This window comes from Protopterus annectens, chromosome 7.part0 (genome assembly GCF_019279795.1).
Source record: "Protopterus annectens isolate FY-2018-M chromosome 7.part0, PAN1.0, whole genome shotgun sequence".
Classification (NCBI taxonomy): domain Eukaryota; kingdom Metazoa; phylum Chordata; order Ceratodontiformes; family Protopteridae; genus Protopterus; species Protopterus annectens.
The window spans coordinates 606,491,955-606,515,226 of record NC_056739.1 but is presented as its reverse complement, the minus strand read 5'-3'; the positions used below and the strand labels follow the sequence as shown (position 1 = coordinate 606,515,226).

Below are 23,272 nucleotides of genomic sequence, written 5' to 3'. Positions count from 1 at the left end.
TGTTGGAGTCTGGCATTTGGTTGTATCCCCCCCAGCAGTGACTGACCTTTTTGTCAGACTGGGTGACAGCATGGTGGACCTTAGTAGTAACTGGTGCCACGGAATGACTTATTTGACCCATTTTCAGAAAAATTATTCAGATAATACCATAGAAACAAATAGAAAGTAAAAGCAGCCAGTGAAAGCAAGAGACTGATCAAATAAAAAAAATGCATCCATTTGCCATTTAACTCCAAGTTTGTGTGCTGTATAACAATGGAAATACTTCTATAGAAACTTTTAATTTCTAGATCTGTTCTCATTGCAGTTTTAGTTGCTCCATTATGGTGGCTTTATTAAGATCTTTGGGTAGACCAAAATGGACTTCAGTGAAACAGCTGAAGGGCTACTGTTTTTACCCATATGCTGTCATGCAGTTTAACTGTAAACTTTCAGAGTAGTGACAGGAGCATGACAGGGCACAGAGTTTGTATTTAAGTGTGTTATCCACTACCATGTATTTCTTATCCTTGATCATCTGTCAAAAAGGTATTTAATATTCACAGACATGTTTGCCAAAGAGTGTTTGTTCTTGTGGTTTGAGAGGTCATTCTGTTGGCAGATCTGATTTAAAAAGGATATGAACTTGGGAGAGCAACAGAAATCCTTTTAAACAAATAAGGGAGGGTAGCTGTGCAGTTTTGAACTGAAAATTGTCATCCTAGCAGAAGAAAAATTCAGTTTCTTAACTAGCATAACTACCTCAGCAGCAGGAAGAGTGTATTCAGTGACAGTAAAAGAACTAGTCACTATGCCATTCTCGTTTTGACAAGCTTGAACGGAGCCAAGATATGGAAATGGCCAGAACATCCATTTGCCAAGTGAACATACCAGTTACTTTTCAGCCATCCTTGCTTAGTCTTCCATGGTAAAGCTCTTGCCCTCTGCCACTGAGTGGTGAAGCCTAACAGCACTTGTTTTTCTTTAGGTTGTGAATCCATTGATGTTACAGGCGGGCAAGTTGTCATTTTCTCATTTTTTTTGCCATGAGGGTTCTTTTTCCCGACAGCTGTTAGCAGTCCTTATTGAAAATGGAAAAGAAGCTTTGGAAACTGATTTGCATTTGTTCTGAGTACCTTTAGTAATGGGCACAGTATTACTTCCTTCTTTGGAATGATTCAGCTGCTACTGTTGTGGTACTCCTATAACTTTTAAGTTTCTGCCTTCACCTTTTTTGCAGCAGTAGGATGATGCCTTGCTTGGGTGGGGGGATATGCATCTTTGTGAGCTGAAAGTAGACTATGAGAAGTGGTCCAGAAATAAGTGTCCCACCCACTTAAGGGGGTGCTTTTAATGGTCAGCTGATATGGTAAGTAGTGTTTCTCCCTCCTGCCTGTTAGTGCTAGCTGTTAAAATAGGTGAGGGAAACCACTTAATAGGGCGGACTTGAGATAATTTGTTTTAGCCTTCCTAGAGGCTTTATTGAAGGTAGTAAAAAAAAAAAAAAAAAGGCTGCGTGTGTTACAGAAGAATTGCTGAAAAGTGTGCTGTAGATGTTTGTGGCAGGTGCTCACATGTGTTTTTTTATTCTTCAGAATTGGGCTGGTCCCAGCCATGCGATGTTTGGAGTATAGGCTGCATACTGTTTGAATATTATCGAGGCTTCACTCTTTTTCAGGTATGTATTAAAAGTGAACATTTGGAGTACAACAGGAGTTGTAGAAAATCCCAGTTCAGCTTGGAAATTAAAGTAAATGACTGAATAATTCAGTTGTCTAATGGTATCAGATATGTCTTTATTTTACTTTGTTGTGGCATAGATCACAAGGAGGGTTTTACTGTTAAGTGACTGTGTTTAAACCTCCTAATGCAAAGGATTATAGCTTCTGTGTAGGTTGGGAATACTAATCTCCATTCCTGCTGCATCCTTTCTGTACAAAATACTGACCAAATGAAGTACATACACTCGCAGCCCTAACAAATTACAATTGAACAGAACCACTAGCTTCTGGAGTTTTGCAGATATCCTGAGAAAAGAGGGCTTTGTCAATGGATGCATTCTTTTTGGTCCCACTTGGGACATCATTTTACCAGCCTGTGCTCCATGTCCTTGAATGGTCTACCGACTTGCTCTGATATTGCACTGTGGCCTGTTGTGGAGCCTAAGGGTATGTTGGAGTCGCAGCAGTCCCTAATTCTCGGTTTCGTTTTTTTTTCTTTCAGAAGTACTCTGCATGTGTTGTGTATTGGAATTTTTTCCTCATTTGCATTTCAGGTTTCAAAGTTGTTGGTTTGTCAGTGTCTGCTTTTGCTGCTTTTCAATAGGTGAGCCACAGCAAAGTTACCTGAATGATTTATTCTATGTGTGGGGGGGCCTCATGCTGTTTATAGCTAATTTGTGCTTAATGCTCCCTGTACGGCAGTGGTCTCCAACCTTTTTTGCACCCAGGACCCGTTTCATGTAAGACCATTTTTCATGGACCAGCCATCATGAGTGCATAATGAAACCTAATAAAGAGCATAATATTTGACATTTGTTTACTGGGGAGGTCTGACTGGACTAGAAGTCCATTTTCAGCCGAGACCTAGAGAGAAAAGCTCTGAAGTACAATAAAAAGGCTATCCGTAATAATTACTATAAAAAAAAAAAAAAGTGCACATTCTGCTTAACAGCATAACACTGATCATCTGTGATCGAGAGGTATGTAAAACTAATGGCAAACTTATTTAATTTCTAAGTTTATAAGAGCAATATTTAAAATCTGTCCCTATTTGTGGCTCTGTCCAGATTTTTTGTGCGAGAAACTGAGTGGTATGGTCGAGAGGTACATAAACCTCATTACTGCTACTACTGCCAGAGATCACTCACCCCACACACACACACACACACACACAGTCTCTCTCCTGCTCTTCATGTACGCAGTCACTCACATGCAGACAAACATACACACTTTTTTTTGGTTTCCTTGACTTTTATTTTACACACACTAAACAGCAAAAACACTGTTTAGTGAGTGTAAAATAAAGGCTCAAACGATGTCGCTGCTCACTGTCTCTCATACAGTCTCTTCTTTCTCTCTCACACACACATTCACTCATACTCGCAGGCACATAAACACACACACATACAATTTTTTCGTTTCACTATCTGCCTGGCAGCCCGGTGCCAAGTGATCCATGGCCAGGTGGTTGGGGACCACTGGTGTATGGGCACACTTGCAGTGTCTTATAAGTCTTTGCTTTACTGTATTGTTTCCATTTGTGCCTTGGATGTGGCAAATAAGGGTCCGTAGGGACAACTGCATTTACTTGGTTATTAGTAAGCATCTTTTAATGAAGGTTGACATAACTGAAGTGATCTTTAGCACACATCCAACACCTTCTGCCTTTAGAACAGTTTGAAGTGCGCTGCCATTATGCAGATTGAGATTTTTCAAAAAAGTAAGCTGATAAATCTGATTTAGGATAGTGCTGTACTTTGTATTAGTGTAGTAATTGTAATTTAGTGGTAAATTTTCATGTTTAATGTGGTCAGATGTTCATGCTGTTTATGCTTTATATTTGTGAAATGAGCACACTAATGAATATCTTTTGTGTACATAAGTAATTGCTTGTAACTGGAGGGGTTATCGAATTCAGTGCCACAGGTGACTGTAGCAATGGTAATTATAGTTGGCCAAGTGTCCCATTACCAGACAGACGCAGTAGTTTCAGATATTCTTTATTTCACTACATTAGGAGGTTTCTATACAAAGTTTTGCTGAACATTGATATTCTCTGTGTTTCACTGTTGCAGTCATTACATTTGGGTAATCTGCTGGCCGGTTGCCCTCAGTCGGCCTGAATTCCGAAGTCTTGGGTCCTGCGTCGGTTGCTGTCTCCTCTTCCATGACATCAGGTCATCAGGGGTATAAAACAAGCAGCCGACGCCAGTTTCTTTAGTCTTTCTTGTCTCGCGGTGCCCGAAGCAGAAGCATTTCTCAAGTGCCGGTCGGCAGACTCCGGAAATATTCAAGTTTGAGTTTCAGAACCAAAGTCTTCAATAAAGCCAAGTACCCCATTGGGGAAACTTTTTTCTTTCTCCATACCGATGTCAGAAAAAGTTAATTGTATTACTTGTGGGAAGCAAATACCTCATAAGGATTTCCATTTATACTGCATTCCTTGCCTCGGCCCTGAACAGAACGTGCCTGGCTGTCTGTTTTGTGCTAGATTTAACCAATGCACTATTAAGCTATTTTTTAAATTTAAATTTATTAAACTATTTTATATTTTTGCCTTAAAGTATTTTGGAAACAGATTTAACTACCCAGAAATGTCGGATAGCAATCCGACTACCGGAGTACATAAAAAGTGCAAAGAAAAGGACAGAGACAGTCTAGGTCAAAAACCGACTAAGCTTCTAAGCCAGTCGCCATTTCACTGGTACCCAGTGAGGCGCATTTGCAGCCCCTGATGCCCACTACTTTTGAGTCGCAGGCCCCTACGGACACCCATGTGGAATCCGGCATGCCGCAGGATACTCAAAGTATTGGACCCATGGATGTATCTCCCTCGGATGGGTCCGGAGCTGCTGAGCAGGCACCTGCTTCTGAGGATGTATTCAGGCCTCAAAATTTTTATATCAAACCGACCGCTGCAAAACCAAAGACCAAAGCAACTTCTAAAACTAAAAAAGACGCATGAGCCACGTGCACAGGCCTCTCTGCCTAAAAAACAGATTATCAAAATGGCTGAAGACCTTATTACCTTGATCAGGGGTTCCCATCCCCCTTCAGATAAGAGGCCTAGGCAAGACACTGATTATGAATCTTCAGATCGGGTTTCTTTTTCTTCTGATTCCTCTTCTGATCAGGAATTATCTATACCTCCCTTTGAGGATTCTGATGCAGAGGAGTCTATACAGTCTGCATCACCTCCTGAGGATTCTTCATTTGGAGAAACCTTGCATACTTTGAGGGAGCATTTTCACTGGGAGAGTCACGATTTCTCTGAATCAAAAAAAGAGGCTCAGGGATTTCCTTCTCCCTCAGCACAGGCCTTTAGCCATACACCCTGTTTTAGACATTGTGGATGTGTTTTTGGAGTAAAGTTTGACCCCTGATTCCTTACCTCTGGCTCCCAGCAAGCCTGACAGATATTACAGGGTCCCTGACACTCAACAATTTTTATTTAGAAACCCTGCTGCTGATCCTGAAACTGTTTCACAGGGTCCAAAGGGAGTTAAAGCCTCAACAGCAAAAAATCCTACCCCCTCTGACAGAGATTCAAGGGCACTGGATAGATGGGGAAAAAGGTTTATACATCTGCAACCTTGGCAATTAGGGCCTTAAACTGCCAGTTTCATATGTTCAAGTATCAACAACATGTTACGGGATTGCAGAAATAGAAAGTGATGATTTCTGAATGTGCAGAAAATAAAGAATTGCAGGAATTATTGCATGCAGCTGAACAGGCATTATTGCATGCAGCTGAACAGGTTGGAAAGCATACTTAGCAATGTGGTTTTGATTCCTTAGAGGCCTCCTGCAGGGCCGCAGTTACTGGATCTGTGATTAGGAGGCATGCCTGGTTAAAGGAACAAAATTTGACTGATCATGTTAAAGCTAAATTACTCGATGCACCTTTACAGCATGATACTCTGGTATTAAGGCAGAAGAGGTTTTAAAGAAAATGGAAGACAAAGCTAAGTCTATGCAAACTGCAAGACTACTTACAAGTGCAACCACCAAGATTCAGTAGACACTGGCCTACAAAAAATTGGTCCTTTCCCGTGTCAGACAGAGCTCAAAGGGGCAAATCCAGACGCCCTAAGGGTTCCAGATACCAGGCGCAAGATTCATACAGGTCAAAGCAATGGGGCGCCTCTACCTCCAAATCTGGAGGAGATAAAGCGCAAACCTATAGAAAACAGTCCCAATGACTTCCATCTGCCTTCACCAAGCACTTATCTTTTGGCAGCACCCGTAGGGGGGAAATTAGCACTTTTTGCTCACAATTGGCAGTTAATAACCCAGGACAAGTGGGTGCTAAACATAGTATCACAGGGATACAGATTCCATTTCCATACTCTGCCAATGGCAAACAGTTGGCCAGATCTGCCAAAAAATCAATGGGCAGAGGCACAAAAACAGGTTACGTCCCTTATGGATATGGGGGCCATTCAGCCAGTACCAGAACAGGAAAAAGGACAAGGTTTTTACTTGACTGTTCTTAGTACCCAGAAAGGACAAAGCCTCTGGTGGCCAATACTGGATTTATCGATTTTGAACACGTACCTGGACATTCCAAAATTCAAAATGCTGACTTTGCAGCAGCTTCTGCCCATGCTGGGCAAGAATGCTTGGCTGGTGACATTAGACCTAAAAGAGGCATACCTGCATGTCCCAATAAGGCAATCGTGCAGAAGATACCTCCGATTCAAGGCAGGCTTACTGCATTACCAATTCTCTGCACTGCCCTTTGGCTTATCTACTGCGCCCAGGGTCTTTGCAAAGTGCCTGGCATCAGTGATTGCATTTTGCAGACCGAAGTATACAAATATATCCTTACTTGGACGACTGTCTCATTCAAGCAGAGAACAAGGACATTCTTCAACACCTGGCGTTTGTGAAAAGATTTCTAACATGCCTAGGGTACACAATAAACGAAAAGAAATCACAGCTGGTACCCTCAAAAGATAACATTCCTGGGTGCAAGCTTGATTACAGCTGCCCAGATGGCTTACCTCACACCAGACAAGCAAAGGCAACTGACTACTTCAAACTGATTGCAACAAAACCCGTTATCTGCAAGACAAGTTCTGCAGGCTTTGGGCTTCATGGCATCCTGCATCCTACTGATTCCATATGCAAGACTGCATATGAGGAAATGTTAATGGTACCTAAAAAGTTTATGGAGTCAACATTGTCAGTCTGGAAACAATGATTCCTCTCATTCCCTGCCTACAACAGGAGTTTCTATGGTGGGCAAAGGCATGTCACCAAAACATGGGACGGCCCTTCACTCTACCCCCTGCCAGCCAAACCTTAACAGACCCATCAGATTATGCATGGGGGGCCCACATAGCGGGAAGGTGCATTCAGGGCATATGGACCCCAAAACAAATGCATCTACATAACCTGAAAGAGATGCTAGCTGTTCAAAATGGCCTGACAGCCTTCAAGGACTTACTTCATCTAGGACAACTACTGATGAAGACTGACAGCACCATGGTCATGTGGTACATAAGCAGGGGGGCACGCACTCATACCCCCTTTGCAGATTAGCCATGGCACTGTGGGACACAGCTTTGACTTACCAAGTACATCTTCAAGTTCAATTCCTGCCAGGAAAACAAAATACTCTGGCAGACGACTTAAGCAGAAACCTTATGGATCCTCACAAGTGAAAACTAGATCCACAAGTCTTCAGCATAACAAAGAAATGGAGGAGCCCAGGCATAGATCTGTTTGCCTCTCCTCAAAATTACCAATTGAAAAGATTCTGCACAAGGACTTATCACAGACAAGCATGGAAAGTGGACGCCCTATCCTTCAGTTGGAAAAACCTGTCAGTTTACACCTTTCCTCCTCTGCCTCTTCTTCCCAAGGTCCTCCTAAAAGTCAGACAAGAGAAACCAAAGATACTAATTGCCCCGGACTGGCCCCGCCAATACTGGTACACAATCCTAAGGAACTTGTCTCAATACCCAGCTTGGATCTTACCTCAAAGACCTCGACTATTGTCCCAGCAAAACAATCAGATCCTGCACAATCAACTCCAGACACTGAACTTTGCAGCATGGCTGATCATATAGTTCTACAAACAACACCTCTCAGTAAAGCTGTGATGGATGTCATTTTGGAAGCCAGAAGGCCTAGTACTAGAAAATCTTATTCTGATAAATGGAAGAGATTCTGTGCTTGGAATAGAGCACAAGGAACTGATACAGCAGAACCAAATATTCCTCCGATATTACAATACTTGATTAAGATGCTTGACAAAGGCCCATCTTTCTCATTTAATTAAAAAACATGCCTCTGCCATTTCAGCTCATTACAGTACATAGCCACCAATCTTTTCTCATCCTTTACTAAAGCAGTATTTGAGGAGCCAAACATTTAAGGCTTCATAGAAGATCCCCAGTACCTGCATGGGACCTCAATTATGTGTTGGAAAAGCTTACCCTACTTCTATTTGAACCAGCTGCTACTGCTGATATAAAGCTCTTATCATGGAAAACAGCTCTGCTACTAGCAATTACTTCAGCAAGAAGAGTCCCAGAGCTACAGGCCCTCATGCCTGTGGAGCCTTTTATCATATTTTACCCAGACATGGTGTCTCTGAGGACAAATCCAACATTTATGCCTAAGGTGGTTTCCAGTGTGGCTCTTAACCAAACCATTCATCTGCCAACCTTTTATCCAAATCCGCAGAACAAGGGGGAAAGAATTCTGCATTCCTTGGACGTACACAGACAGCTAAGATTCTAGTTGAGCAGGACTAAAGCTCTAAGAAAAACTGCGCAATTGCTAATGACATATGCTGCAGGATCAGAAGAAAAGGCTATTTCAAAGCAGACTATTTCAAAGTGGATAAGCCACTGTATTAGTTTCTGCTACTTACACCATGGTAAACCTGTGCCCAAGGGTATTAGGTCTCATTCCACCAGAGCTGCAGCTACTTTCAGCAGCCTTTCTCAGAGTACCACCAACCAAAGACATTCTAAAGGCTGCTACTTGGAGTTATATTCACACCTTTACAAAAGCATTATTTGCCTCTCTACTCTAAGCCCAGGGCAGACTTTGCCTCTGCAGTTCTGCAGGGCCTTATAGCCGCACCTAATGCTGTTTAGCTCCAGCCTCCCAACCATAGGTTTGGGATTCTACCCAAATGTAATGACTGCAACAGTGAAACACTAAGAACATAGTACAGTTGTGTACACTTACCATAAATGTAGATTTTCGAGTGTATTCACTGTTGCAGTCCAGGTTACCTGCCCACCATCCCCCCTTTCATTCTGGAGTTTCTTTCCTTTATCTTCTACAACCTATATGGTGTATTTGCTTGTAGATGAAGGTAAAGTTTATATTGATGCATGTATATATAGTTTTTATACATATATATTTTTGCTATCGTTTTGGGGGTACCTGACATCTTGGGCAAGAAAAACTAAAGAAAATGGCGTCTGCTGCTTGTTTTATACACCTGACGTCATCGAAGAAGAGACCGCAACAGACGCAGGACCCAAGACTTTGGAATTCAGGCCAACCTGCCAGCAGATTAACCAAATGTAATGACTGCAACAGTGAATACACTAACTTCTACATTTATGGTAAGTGTACACAACTGTACTTTGCCCAGTATAATAATGATGCACAAAGCGAGAGGTGAGAGAGAAGGTCAGTACTTCAGATTTTTCATATGTTGGTTTAGCCCATCTCAGATTTTACAGGTACCCATGTTGGGTGTACATATTGATGTCAGCTGTTGTCATTGTATTAATGAAGTTGAGAAAGTAAAATGTTTCTCATTTTTAGACCCATGACAATCGAGAGCATTTAGCTATGATGGAACGAATACTGGGACCACTTCCTGCATATATGGTTCGTAAAACCAGGTATGACTGTAGTTTTTGAATTTTTAACATTAGGAGGATAGTCTGTCTGTCTGAAACCACCTGGGTGAATTTTATGCCCCAACCCCCGTCCTAAGGACTGGGCCTTCACATTTTATATCCTTTCAGTAGCTTTAATGTTCTTTTTCATTTTGCATTAGGCAACCACATTATTTGTGGTGGACATGGCAGTGTGGCTGAAAGCGGTCATTGCTATGTTGTGTTTTTGCGTCTGCTTGCTGTGTTATAGTCCCAGTTTCACAGATGGCGATGCTGTTTTGAGTACATCAGTGCATTTATGAACTACTATAAAAGTTATGAACAGGAGTGGCTGCAGTAGTCAAAATTTCTGCCTTGCGATGTTAACTTCCCACCTGGTATGTCTCCTGTGTAGGGGCTTACATATCCTCCCTGGATGAGCTTTCTCCTGCAGGAGCTCCAGTTTTTTTACAATGTCTGAATGGAGGCTGCTTTTTTTGTATATTTGCATTAAAGAACTGTTGTGGTTGTGCACTAAAATGTGTTTACTAGATGTTAGATGCACTACTGAAATCCCCGTAGAACATAGTTTAATTTGTTCTTCCTAAAAATGGTCTTGTGGATGGCCAAACAAATTTATTTTTATAATAGTTCTAATCATCTGCTCATCTTTACTGCTAGTTTATTGCATAGCAGTATTAAAAACATTACTCTTCTTTTATATTTGGTTTCACAGTATTTGTTGCATTTCTTATTTTATTTGCCTCCATGAATTTCTCTAACCTTTCAGTATAACCCCTATTTATAAACTTGTTACAAAGAACTTTACTTTCTCTCAAAAATCTCTTTAGTAAGCATATCTATACTATCAAAACTTAAGTACATATTTTTCTGAATAGCCTTTTTATATATTCTGGTCTGTAGCCCACCTTCTCTTTTGTAAACTGTTGCATCCAAAAAATTAAAATTAATACTCTGAAAATTCTTTTCACAAGTAAAGCTTAAAATATGAAGAGACATTATTAATGTAGTCTAAAAATCTATCAAATAACTCTCACTCCTCCACAGTAAAAATGTCAGAAATAAAACATTTATATTTCTCCTGTTTAGATTCTTTGTTTCGCCAGATAGAATGATGTTTTTCTAAGTTGTAAACTCATTTGCTGTTTACTTTATAAATCTCTGAATAGTGAATGTGCCTTACAACAGCTTTGTAGTTTTAAACTCTGCTTAAATTTTGCTTTGCTTGTTGGGAGTTTGTGGCAGACTCGTGTTGCACAAACTCACTAGTCAGGTTTTTTCTGGTAAGCCTCAACTATGCTTTCTTATGCGTGACTGCACAGCAGCACAATTGTGAATCCCCAGGACCTCAGCAGGTTTATGACTCCAGTGAGAGGCAAAGATGGCAGGACTCAAACAGTAAGTGTGCACATTTCCCTAGGTCAGAAGTTTTAAATGCAGTGATCAGTATGTTTTAATAGATTGATATAGAAATTCTGATAGAAAATAGAGGTTACATGCAAACTGAACATAGTGTACATTAAAGAACTTGTTTAGCAGAGAAATAGCACACGTGAATGAGTATACAGGAATATAGCACATGTGAAAACTTTTGAAATCATGCTTTGTGCAGCATTGTAGATATAAGGGTTTATACTCTGGGATGATAGAAACCTGTGAAGGTCTGTCAACAGGAGATACTGTGGAAAATCTGAGTGATGCATTTCATTTTATTGCAACACGCTTGATGAATTTGTAGATACAGTAATATGTTTGAAGAAATAAAATGTTGCACAAAAGTGTGCCCCGCCAGATGGGCTTCACTGCTTTAGCAGATATAATTTGGAGTAGTGCCTGAAGAAGAGGTATCATAGGGATGAGCCCCCACCCTGGTACCCTCCTCAGTTCATTCCATCTTTAAAAGAAATTGCCTGAAAAATCACCACACACACGCACGCAAATGTGAGAATGTTGTGTTGTGAAGGGATATGAACCTTGTGTCGTGCATTACAGTAGACCCCTTTTATTGATGACTTATGTGCAGTCTGGAAGCGCTGTGATACTCCTGGATCCATAGAAGGCTGGTGTCCTATAAATCTCCCCAGCTGAGTGGAGTGAGACTAACCTAGTTAACCTACATTGGAATGCTGTGGGATAATTTTTGGTCCAGCTTTGGTTCAGAGACCACTGCAACTTGGCATCTTGCTGCTTGGCAAAGCTTGAACAATGTAGGCAAGGTGGTGTTGAGGCTTAAGCTGTTAATGTCTTTCACCTGCCCAAATTCCATTAATTCCTAATAAATTGAGTGTTGAAAACTCTCCTTCCCTGAATGTGAGGAAGAACCGGACAGGACCCTGCCTATGGTTTCCTTTGTAGGCTGCATGTCGCTAGGACTGCAGGTGTACGAGTGTAAACATAATGGCTTGACTAATACTGACCTCCCTCAAACTTCAGTAGACCATTCTGGCTACCCACTTCTTGGGGGACTGTGCTTTTTGCTGATCCTTTCCAGATGTGGTCATTAAGTTCCAGAAGAGGAAATGGGCCTTTGCCACAGTTGGTGATCCCCCTTATTTTTTGGCCCATGCCAGCCTCTTAGGAAGGAGAAGCCCCATAGCAAGCTGAGGTTGGTTTGGTGCATCAGTCTTGTATCCCCATCTAGCTGTGCTGGACAGTTCCTATACTATGTCTCTCCTTGGTGGCCAGTAAGGCTATGGTTTCTCTCTGGTCCTTGGAAGAAATGGAAATCGTACTGGTTCAAGCTAAAGCTTCCCTCATGCCTGATCCACTCTGCAGTGATATCAGAAGTGATTGAGGGTGCTGGAAAGATTTCAGCCATATGCAGTTGTATTCTACATAGTGAACAAAATTGTGGGCTTAGAAGTATGTCATTTGTTCAGCATTCAGTTCCTTGACTTTTCAAGAACATTTTTAATATGGGTTTTGTATTCTGCTGCTGTGGCCCAGCACCATTTGGTCAATCCGTTCCTAAAAGATGTTTGTCTCTTCCACACAACCCACTTTCCACAGGTAATTTTCAAGGTTATAACCTTGTTCTTTCTTGGCTTTTCAGTAGCATTGCAGTGTAGATATTGGAAGATGGTCTTTGCCATCACCTCTACTTGCAGGATCATTCAGCTTAAGGATTTTTTCTGTAGGGAACCATTTAAGATTTTTCAAAGTCTGACTACACGTAAGACTTTGTCAAGCCTTATGGCTGAAGAATTGGGTAGGGGTGCAGAGTTTTATTTTTGCCATCTTGTGTATCCTTGGGGGAGAGGGTTTGCATTTATATAGCCAACAGTGCTTGAAAACCACTGACATGGGTCCATAAGTCAATAGGCTAATTACCATTTGGGCCCTTACAAGCCTTGCCACAGACCCCAAACCCGTCTATATGGGGGAAGTGCATCATGCTGTGTGTGTAGAGTGGGTATTAGAATAATACATTTTCTATTGACAGCCTCTCTCCATTAGAGACATGGTGGCCAGACCAGGGTAAATTTACAGTTTCCTGTAGAGCTTTTAAGGTTTAATTTGAATAGGTTCAGAGATGAACTCTGTGCATGGGTAGGGAGCGTGTTCCATAGTGTGATTGATCCTTTGGGGGACACATCTCCAGTGTGTTACTTTTGTCACAAGTGAAGTTCAGATCCTTTGATCTGGTGCTGTTTGTTTTGCGTGTGTTCAACAGATCCATCAAGGCTGGATCTGAGGAAGTCCTGTAAGCCAGGCAGAGATTACCTCTCAGCCTGTAGGAGACTGAATGACAGTGGCATTGCCTTTTGGCAAACAGTGTAGGACAGGGTATTAATGCCCTGAATTTTTCTGGTGAGAAGCCTTTGTGGACATTTCAGCTGTTCCAAGCATCTGGTTAGGTACATGTCAGAGGGTATTGTAGTTGATGGGTCTGATAAGTGCCGAATAGTGGTGCTGTGTAGCTTCCTTGGTCCTGGATGTCATACCCTTACCTGCAAGTTGGGTGACACAGAATGATCAATATGTAGCTAAGAGAGTAAGAAAAATCAAAGGCCGGATTGCTGTCTTCATGTGTTCCCAGATCCCTTACTACTGAGTCGACCCCTTAGAGTGGTGTTATTGATAGAGTAACTTGGGTTGAGAGTTCCTCAAAGGGCATTGTAATGCATTTTTGGCATTGAATTTTAGGCCATACCTTTGGCACCAGTCATTTGTGTTAAACCTTCTTGCAGGTTGTTGTCTTGGTGGGAGTATTTAATGGCTCCCACTTTAGTCATCTGTTAACTTGGTGTGCCATAGTAGATGCCAAACAGGAGTGGGCCCAACGCAGAGCCCTGTGGTACACAGGTGGCCATTCTCTTGGTGGATATGGTCTCTGCAAACCTGGACTTGGGTCTTGTCTGCAAGCCATCCGGCAATACACTAGGTATGTAGGGATTTATGCCTACCTTAGAGATCATGTCAGCAGTGCCCAAGTGGGGTATTGTATTGAATGCCTTGTTCCAGATACGCCGTATGAACTGTTTTACCCTGGTCCATTGCCTTGTTGACCCTCTCAAAGAAGTGTACTAGGTTAAGTAAGCACAACTTTTCCTTAAGGCCAAATTGGGTGGAGCAATGTCTGTAGGTTGCCATTGTCCTAGTTTTTGAATTTTCATGATGATTTGTTCCATGGCTTTGCATGTTGATTGATGGTTTTGTAGATGTCCTTCAAGGATGCATCTGCAGTCATCACGTATGGGTTGTCCTGCCTCAAGCAGCCCTTCGGTCGTCCGGATTCCAAAGTCTGGGTCCGGCGTCGGCTCATGTCGCACTTTCCCCGACGTCAGAGCGCCTGGGTATAAAAGCATCCGCCGACGCCATCTTCCCCAGTCTTTCTTGCCGCGTGGTGCCCGAAGCAGAAGCAGTTCGCAAGTGCCGGTCGGCCAGCTCCTGTAGTTCAGCTACCGAAGACTTCAAAAAGCTAAGTACCCCGTTGGGGACTCTCTTGCCTCAACCAATGTCAGATAAAGTTAATAATTGTTTAACTTGTGGAAACAAATACCTCATAAGGATTTCCACTTTTACTGCCTCCCCTGCATAGGCCCAGACCACGACGTCTCGGTCTGTTCAGCCTGTGCTTCCTTCAACCGACGCACTCTTAGACGTCGGGCGGAGTTTGCAGAGGAATTTTTTGGGGCTAGTTTTTCGTATAAGATACCGTCGGAGACTCCGACTTCTCATTTAGTTAAGAAACGGAAGGACAAGGACCGACGCATGCGGGCCGCAGTTTCGGCTGAAACCACGGCCAGGCCTACCGCGAGTGTCTCTGTCTCTGCTGAAACAGAGTCCTTGGTACTTCCAGTTACCGAAACCGCTCAACCGACTACCTGGGTCCCGGAGGCCCCGGCTGAGTCTGTTATTGAATTTCCAACAGAAACTGGTGTCCTGGAACCTTCCGACACCATTCCTTTAGACAAATCTACACCAGCACGTGGTGCAGCCAGGCCTCCTGCATCCATGTCCATTAAGGCATTCTCCAGGGCTAAAGCTGCTGAACTCTCAAAAGCTTTGCCTCCCAAGGTTATCCCTCAGGGACCCTGTACTGTTTCACAGATTCTAAGCTTAGCAGAGGATCTTATCTCCTTAATTAGGGGCTCTCAACCTCATCCGGACAGGGGCTCTCAACCTCTTCCAGACAAAAGGCCCAGGGTCGAGCCCTCTGATCCCCACTCCTCTGATGAGGCCTCTGATGGCTCTACTCTCTCGGACCACCAGGAGGAGGCTTTTTCGGCCTACGAGGATTCTGATGCAGAGGAATCTATTCCCTCGGCCTCCCCTCCTGAAGAGTTTTCCATTGAGGAGACACTACACACCATGAGAGAGCATTTCCAATGGCAGGGCCAGGAATTCTCTGATTCCAGGAAAAGATTAAGGACCTTTTTACATTTGCCTCAGCATAGACCTTTAGCTATTCCTCCTGTTTTGAATGTCATTGATGATGTGTACTCTGACTCTTGCACAACCCCTGATTCTCTCCCTCCGGCTCCTGCCAAACCCGATAGGTACTACAGGGTCCCGGACTCGCATCTTCACCTTTACAAGGCCCACTCTGCTGATCCAGAAACTATTTCCCAGGGCCCTGAAGGGGTTGCAGCTGCCACTGCTAAAAATCCTCTCCCCTCTGAAAGGGAGTCCAGAGCTTTAGAGAGATGGGGTAAAAAAGGGTATACTTCTGCTACTCTTTCTATGAGGGCATTAAATTGTCAATTTCATATGATACAGTACCAAGAGTATTTGTTAGATGAATTGCATAAAAAAAACTGTCCTCTCCTGACCCCCTAGACCGCAAGTCACTTCAGGATCTGGTACATAACTCACAACAGGTTAGCAACCATTTCTTGCAATGGGGTTATGATGCATTGGAAGCTTCATGTTAGGTCAGCTATGACTGGCGCAGTCATACGTAGGCATGCTTGGCTGAAGGAACAATCTCTGCCAGACCATGTTAAAGCAAAGCTGCTAGATGCTCCACTGGAAAAGCAAACGTTATTTGGCTCCACGGCTCAGGAGGTCCTAAAGAAATTTGAAGAAAAGGCAAAATCAGTACAAACAGTCAAAGATTTTCTCCACGTACAGCCACCAAGATTCAGCAGGAATTGGCCTTCCAAGAATTGGTCCTTTCCAGACAGAGAGGATGTCCTTCAAGAATGCAACTGCAGTCATAACATATGGGTTGTCCTGCCTCAGGCAGCTTTCTGTCGGCCGGATTCCAAAGTCTGGGTCCGACGTCGGCTGATGTCGCATTTCTCTCCGTCAGAGCGGCTGGAGTACATAAGCATCAGCCGACGCCATCTTCTTCAGTCTTTCTTGCCGCGCGGTGCCCGAAGCAGAAGCAGTTCGCAAGTGCCGGTTGGTCAGCTCCTGTACTCTTCGAATCCGAAGTCATCAAAAAGCTAAGTACCCCGTTGGGGACCTTTTCTTGCCTCAGCCGATGTCAGAAATTACTGAAAAAGTAAATAATTGTTTGTCTTATGGTAAACAAATACCTCATAAGGATTTCCACTCTTACTGCCTTCCTTGCCTTGGCCCAGACCACGACGTCTCGGCCTGTGCCACCTGTGCTCGCTTCAATAAGCGCGCACTCAGGCGCCGGGTGGAGTTTGCTGAAGACTTTTTCGGTGAAAAATTCGATTATACATTGCCGTCGGAACTACCGACATCGCAGACTCCTAAGAAACGAAGAGACCGGGACCGACGCCCTCAGCCCGCGTCTTCCACCGACACCACGCCAAAACCAACTGCGAGTGCCCCGGTTCCCTCTGAGGCGGTTATTTCATTGTTCCGAACCGAAGACACCGCATTAACAATACCGGAGACCACACCGATGCCAGTTATTGATTTTCCTCCGGATACTGAAACAGGAAATGCCCGAGACCATTGCTGTGGATAAGGTCACTCCTGCACGTGGAGCTGCTAGGCCTTCCATGTCTATCAAGGCCTACACACGTGCTAAGGCAGCCAGCAAGACCAAGCACCTTACTGCAAAAGCCTTACCTCAGCCTACTCCTGAAACACAAATCATGACTATGGCCGCAGACTTAATCTCCATGATCAGAGGTTCCCAGGCCCATCCTGAGAGAGGATCCCAGCCTCTTCCTGATAAGAGGCCCAGGGTTGTACCCTCTGACCCTCTCCCTTCAGATGAAGATTCTGAGGACTCTGTTCACTCCGATAGCCAGGAAGAGCCCTTCCAGACCTATGAGGACTCAGATGCAGAGGACTCCATCCCCTCGGCCTCCCCTCCAGAGGATATTTCTTTTGGGGAAGTTCTGCATTCCATGAGGGAACATTTTAAGTGGCAAGGCCAGGAATATTCTGATTCCAGAAAGCGCCTTCGAACCTTCCTTAAAAAGCCCCAACACAGGCCCTTAGCTATACCTCCTGTACTTGATGTTTTGGATGATCTATACTCTGACTCCAGTGTTACCCCTGATACTCTTCCTCCTGCTCCTGCCAAGCCTGACAGATACTATAGGGTCCCAGAAACACATTCTCATTTCTTTAGGGCCCATGTTGTTGATTTAGAAACAATTTCACAGGGACCGAAAGGGGTTTCAGCTACCACCTCCAAAAATCCTTTGCCTTCCAACAGGGAAGCTAGGTCATTAGAGAGATGGGGGAAGAAGGTTTACACCTCCACTATATCTGAGAGCTCTCAGTTGTCTCTCTCATATGTTTCAATATCAGGATTACCTGTTAGATGATTTGCAGAAAACATTGGCCTCTCCTGAACCTTTAGATAGATAGGAAGTCTTTGCAGGAGGCTGTACATAATTCTCAGCAAGTTAGCAATCACTTTCTTCAGTGTGGATATGATGCATTGGAAGCTTCATGTAGGGCAGCTATGACAGGGGCAGTCATTCGTAGACATGCATGGTTAAAAGAACAACCTCTACCAGATCATGTTAAGGCAAAACTTCTTGATGCACCCTTGGAAAAGAACAAGCTTTTTGGTGCTAATGCTAAAGATGTGTTAAAGTCCATTGAGGAAAAAGCCAAGTCAGTTCAGACAGTCAAAGATTTCCTCCAGGTTCAGCCACCCAGATTCAGCAGGAATTGGCCTTCTAAAAACTGGTCCTTTCCTAATCCTGAAAAATTTCAAAGGGGCAAAAACAGGCGTGGCCAAGGAAGAGAACAATACAGAGGTTCCTACAGGGAATGACAATGGCAACCAGCAAACCAAAGAAGTGGCACAGGGGTTTCTCCTGCCCCACAGGGACAATCTCAATGACTTTCCTCTAGTTCCACTGACCAAGGAGCAAGCAGAAGCTCCTTTGGGCGGAAAATTATCTCTGTTTTCAGACAATTGGCACAGACTGACAAAGGACAACTGGATTTTGGACATTATAGACCACGGTTACAGGTTCCACTTTCATACCTTGCCAAGAAAACAAGGCATGCCAAACCTACCACAAAACCAGAGGGCAGAGGCTATCAAGCAAATTTCTCTGCTTGCTCAGATCAAAGCAATAGAAAAAGTTCCACAACAAGAACAAGGCCAGGGGTTTTATTCAAGACTGTTACTTGTTCCAAGAAAAGAAACTCAATGGAGACCAATACTGGATTTGTCCGCATTAAACACTTTTCTCATAGTACCAAAGTTCAAAATGCTGACTCTACAGCAACTCCTTCCCATGCTGGGCAAGGGGTCTTGGCTGATTACTCTGGACCTCAAGGAGGCATACCTGCATGTCCCTATCAGACACAGCTGCAGAAGATACCTCCGATTTCTTGCAGGGCCAGAGCATTATCAATTCTCAGCATTGCCATTTGGCTTATCTACTGCGCCCAGAGTATTCACGAAATGCCTGGCTTTAGTAATTGCTCATTGCAGGCTCCAGGGGATCCAAATTTACCCGTACCTGGACGACTGCCTCATACAAGCGGACGACAAACTGATTTTGACAAAAAACTTGAATTATGTCATACAATTGATACAGGCTCTGGGATACACAGTCAACTTCCAAAAGTCAAGACTACAGCCATCCCAGCAAATGACCTTCTTAGGAGCCAAACTAGACACAGCCTCTCAAATGGCTTACCTGACAGAAGACAAGCAAAAGAAGGTAACTCATTATTTCAAAGGTTTGGCAAAACTCACCCAGATGACTGCAAGGAGATTCCTGCAGGCCCTGGGTTACATGGCATCCTGCATTCTCCTGGTTCCACTAGCAAGACTACACATGAGAAAGCTTCAGTGGTACCTAAAAAGCTTATGGTCTCAACACAGCAACAACCTAGAGGCAACCATACCACTCATTCCATGCCTACAAAAGGAATTTCTATGGTGGGCCTCGGTAAGCCAGGCAAACGCAGGTATGTCATTCAAAAAACCTCAGATAACACAGACCATGACCACAGACGCTTCAGACCTTGGATGGGGGGGCGCACATGGAGGGCGGATGTATTCAAGGACAATGGTCTCCAAAGGAAACACATCTGCATATCAACCAAAAAGAAATGCTGGCAGTAATGCATGCCATCGAGGCCTTTCGACAACAACTTCAGCAAGGCCACCTGCTAATACGGACAGACAACACCACTGTGATGTGGTACATAAACAAGCAAGGGGGCACCCATTCTTACCCCCTTTGCAGACTGACAGTGAATCTTTGGGAAAAATCACTGAGCCTAAGCATGCAGTTGCAATCCCAGTTTGTTCCAAGCAAAGACAATGTGCTGGCGGACATCTTAAGCAGGAATTTCCTAGACCCCCACAAGTGGAGGTTACATCCAGAAATCTTCATACGACTCACCTCGACATGGGGCAGGCCAGAAGTAGACCTATTTGCCTCTCACCTCAATCATCATCTACAAAAGTTCTGTTCAAGGACATATCATCCACAAGCATGGAAAATAGATGCTCTCTCATTCAACTGGAACTTCCTAAAAATCTATGCATTCCCACCTCTGCCACTGATGACCACAGTATTACTAAAGATCGAAGCAGAGAAGCCCAAGGGGATCCTAATAGCTCCAGACTGGCCAAGACAACACTGGTACCCACTACTACGGAGCATATGTCACAACAAAAAGTGGGCCCTTCCCCAATGGCCCCAACTTTTGACTCAACACAACTTCAAGACAGTTCATCCCAACATTCAGACGCTGCAGCTAACAGCTTGGGAGATCCCATGAATAACCTCAATCTATCTCTCTCCAAGGAAGTTCAGCGGATACTAACAGAAGCCTGAAGACCATCCATCAGAAAGGTTTACTCAGCAAAATGGAAGAGATTCAGCATTTGGAATACCAGCAAGGGTCATGATGCATCATTATTGAACATCCCACTCATTCTGGAATATTTGGCAGATATGCTACAGAATGGACTCTCATATTCTTCCATAAAAATACATGCTTCAGCTATTTCAGCTAGATACAACACTGATCCACCTGTGTTTTCACATCCTTTAAGGCAATTCCTTAGGGGAATCAAGAATATAAAGCCACCAAGAAAGGCTCCAGTACCAGCTTGGGACCTCAACTTCGTCCTAGAAAAACTGACTCTACCTCCCTTTAAGCCAGCAGCTTCTGTGGACTTACAATTTCTCTCATGGAAGACAGCTTTCCTGTTGGCAATTACCTCAGCAAGAAGGGTTTCAGAATTACAGGCCCTAATGGCAATACCACCGTTCATAACCTTTCACAGAGACAGGGTCTCCTTACGAACCAACCCTACCTTTCTGCCAAAAGTGGTATCTAGGGTTTCTTTAAATCAAGCAATTCACCTGCCTACTTTCCCAATCCTGAGAACAAAGGGGAAAGACTATTGCATACCTTGGACATTCACAGACAACTTCGCTACTACCTGGACAGAACCAAGACCAGTAGGAAGTCTATCAGCTTTTTGTAGCTTACGCCCCTGGAGTGCAAGGAAAAGCAATTTCCAAACAGACTATTTCAAAATGGATTGGACATTGCATCAGATTCTGTTATTCCTTCCATGGAAAGAGTGTGCCAGCCAATGTCAGACCACACTCCACCAGAGCTACAGCCACCTCTACAGCATTCTTAAGAGGGGTGCCTACAAAAGACATTCTAGAAGCTGCTACATGGAGCTCCGTGCATACATTCTCCAAACACTACAACCTCCCTTTATATTCCAGATCCAGAGCAGGCTTTGCTTCGGCAGTCCTGCAGGGATTGATAGCTTCACCATCCTTTTCTTAGAGCATTCCACCTCCCCCAGCTAAGCTATGGTATTCAACCCATATGTTATGACTGCAGTTGCATTCTTGAAGGACATAGTATAGTTTTGTACCTACTATAAATGTAGATGTCCGATAGATATGCAACTGCAGTCGGGTTTTCCCTCCCTCCTTCCCCTCTATGCCTTGGGTCCACTCCTCTCCCGGTTATCCTTGGCTGGGGATATCTGTTATGGTGTATCTGTTTATTGCTTATTTATTTGTCTGGAAACCTGCTTTTGTCTTCCAATTTGATTACAGCCTTCCTTGGAGGGCACCTGGCATCTGGGGCAAGAAACACTGAAGAAGATGGCGTCGGCTGATGCTTATGTACTCCAGCCGCTCTGACGTCGGAGAGAAATGCGACATCAGCCGACGTCAGACCCAGACTTTGGAATCCGGCCGACCGAGGGCTGCCTGAGGCAGGACAACCCATATGTTATGACTGCAGTTGCATATCTATCGGACATCTACATTTATGGTAGGTACAAAACTGTACTTTTCAGAGAGGCAAGAACAGGCATGCCAGAGGTAGAGGGCAAGCTAGAGGCTCCTACAGAGGACGTCAATGGCAGCCTCCCAACCAGAGAGGTAATACAGGACCTTCAACTGCTGCACAAGAACAGGCTCAATGACTTTACTTTGACACCGCCAACCAGGGCTCAATTGGAAGCACCTTTGGGCGGAAAGCTTTCTTTATTCTCAGAAAATTGGCACAGTATTACAAGGGACAAATGGACACTGCAAATAATAGACAAAGGATACAGGTTTAATTTCCACACATTACCAAAAGGAAAGGGCATGCCAGACCTGCCACCGAATCAAAGGGCAGAGGCTTTGAAACAAATTTCCAGCTTAATGCAAATGAAAGCTATAGAAAAGGTTCCTCTCTCAGAACAAGGCCAAGGATTTTATTCCAGACTATTCCTTGTTCCAAGAAAAGAAAAACAATGGAGGCCTATTCTCGACTTGTCTGCACTGAATACTTATCTCATTGTGCCAAAGTTCAAAATGCTGACTCTACAGCAGCTCCTTCCCATGCTGGGCAAGGGGTCTTGGCTGGTAACTCTCGACCTCAAGGAGGCACACCTGCATGTCCCTATCAGACAAAGTTGCAGAAGACACCTCAGATTTCTTGCAGGGTCAGAGCATTATCAATTCTCAGCATTGCCCTTTGGCTTATCTACTGCGCCCAGAGTATTCACAAAATGCCTGGCATCAGTAATTGCACACTGCAGACTTCAGGGGATTCAAATATACCCATATCTGGACGACTGCCTTATACAAGCGGACAGCCAACAAACTTTGGTAAAACATTTGAATTATGCCATCCACCTACTTCAGGCCTTGGGATATACAGTCAACTTAACAAATCAAGACTTGTTCCATCCCAAAGAATAACCTTTCTGGGTGCAGATCTAGATACAACCACCCAAATGGCCTTCCTCACAGAAGAAAAAGCCAACTACCAGATTACTTCAAAAATCTGACAGGGCAAACCCAGCTGACTGCAAGGAAAATCCTGCAGGCCCTGGGTTACATGGCTTCTTGCATCCTTCTGATTCCGCAAGCAAGACTACATATGAGGAAACTACAATGGTACCGAAGGAGTTTTTGGACTCGGCACAGTCACAGCCTGGAAACTTTGATACCACTTATTCCATGCCTTCAAAAGGAATTTCTGTGGTGAACCTTGGTCATTAATGGGAGAGGTGGAAATGCATACACTGTTAGAGTTCTCCAGCTGAAAGAGTATGCATTTCCACCTCTCCCATTAATGACCAAGGTTTTACTGAAGATCAGGACAGAGCAGCCAAAAGCGATTCTGATAGCTCCGGACTGGCCAAGACAGCACTGGTACCCACTGTTAAAGAGCATGTCACACACAAAGCCATGGCCTCTTCCTCTATGGCCACTTCTACTGACACAGCACAATTACAAAACTCTGCATTCCAACCTGAAAACCTTGCGACTAAGCCTAGAAAATACCTTGACTCCTCCTCAGGAC

At 43.8% G+C, this 23,272-nt stretch overlaps 1 protein-coding gene across 3 annotated transcripts in view; it reads left to right on the top strand.

Annotated features, from left to right (window-relative positions):
• The window catches only part of CLK3 (CDC like kinase 3), a 1,797,083-nt gene that overhangs the window by 705,379 nt on the left and 1,068,432 nt on the right, over positions 1-23,272 (top strand). For all 3 annotated transcript variants that reach the window (XM_044077203.1, XM_044077202.1, XM_044077201.1), the window contains 2 exons: positions 1,575-1,657; positions 9,501-9,580. In XM_044077203.1, the coding sequence (XP_043933138.1) occupies positions 1,575-1,657; positions 9,501-9,580 (163 nt within the window). The remainder of the gene's footprint in view (positions 1-1,574; positions 1,658-9,500; positions 9,581-23,272) is intronic.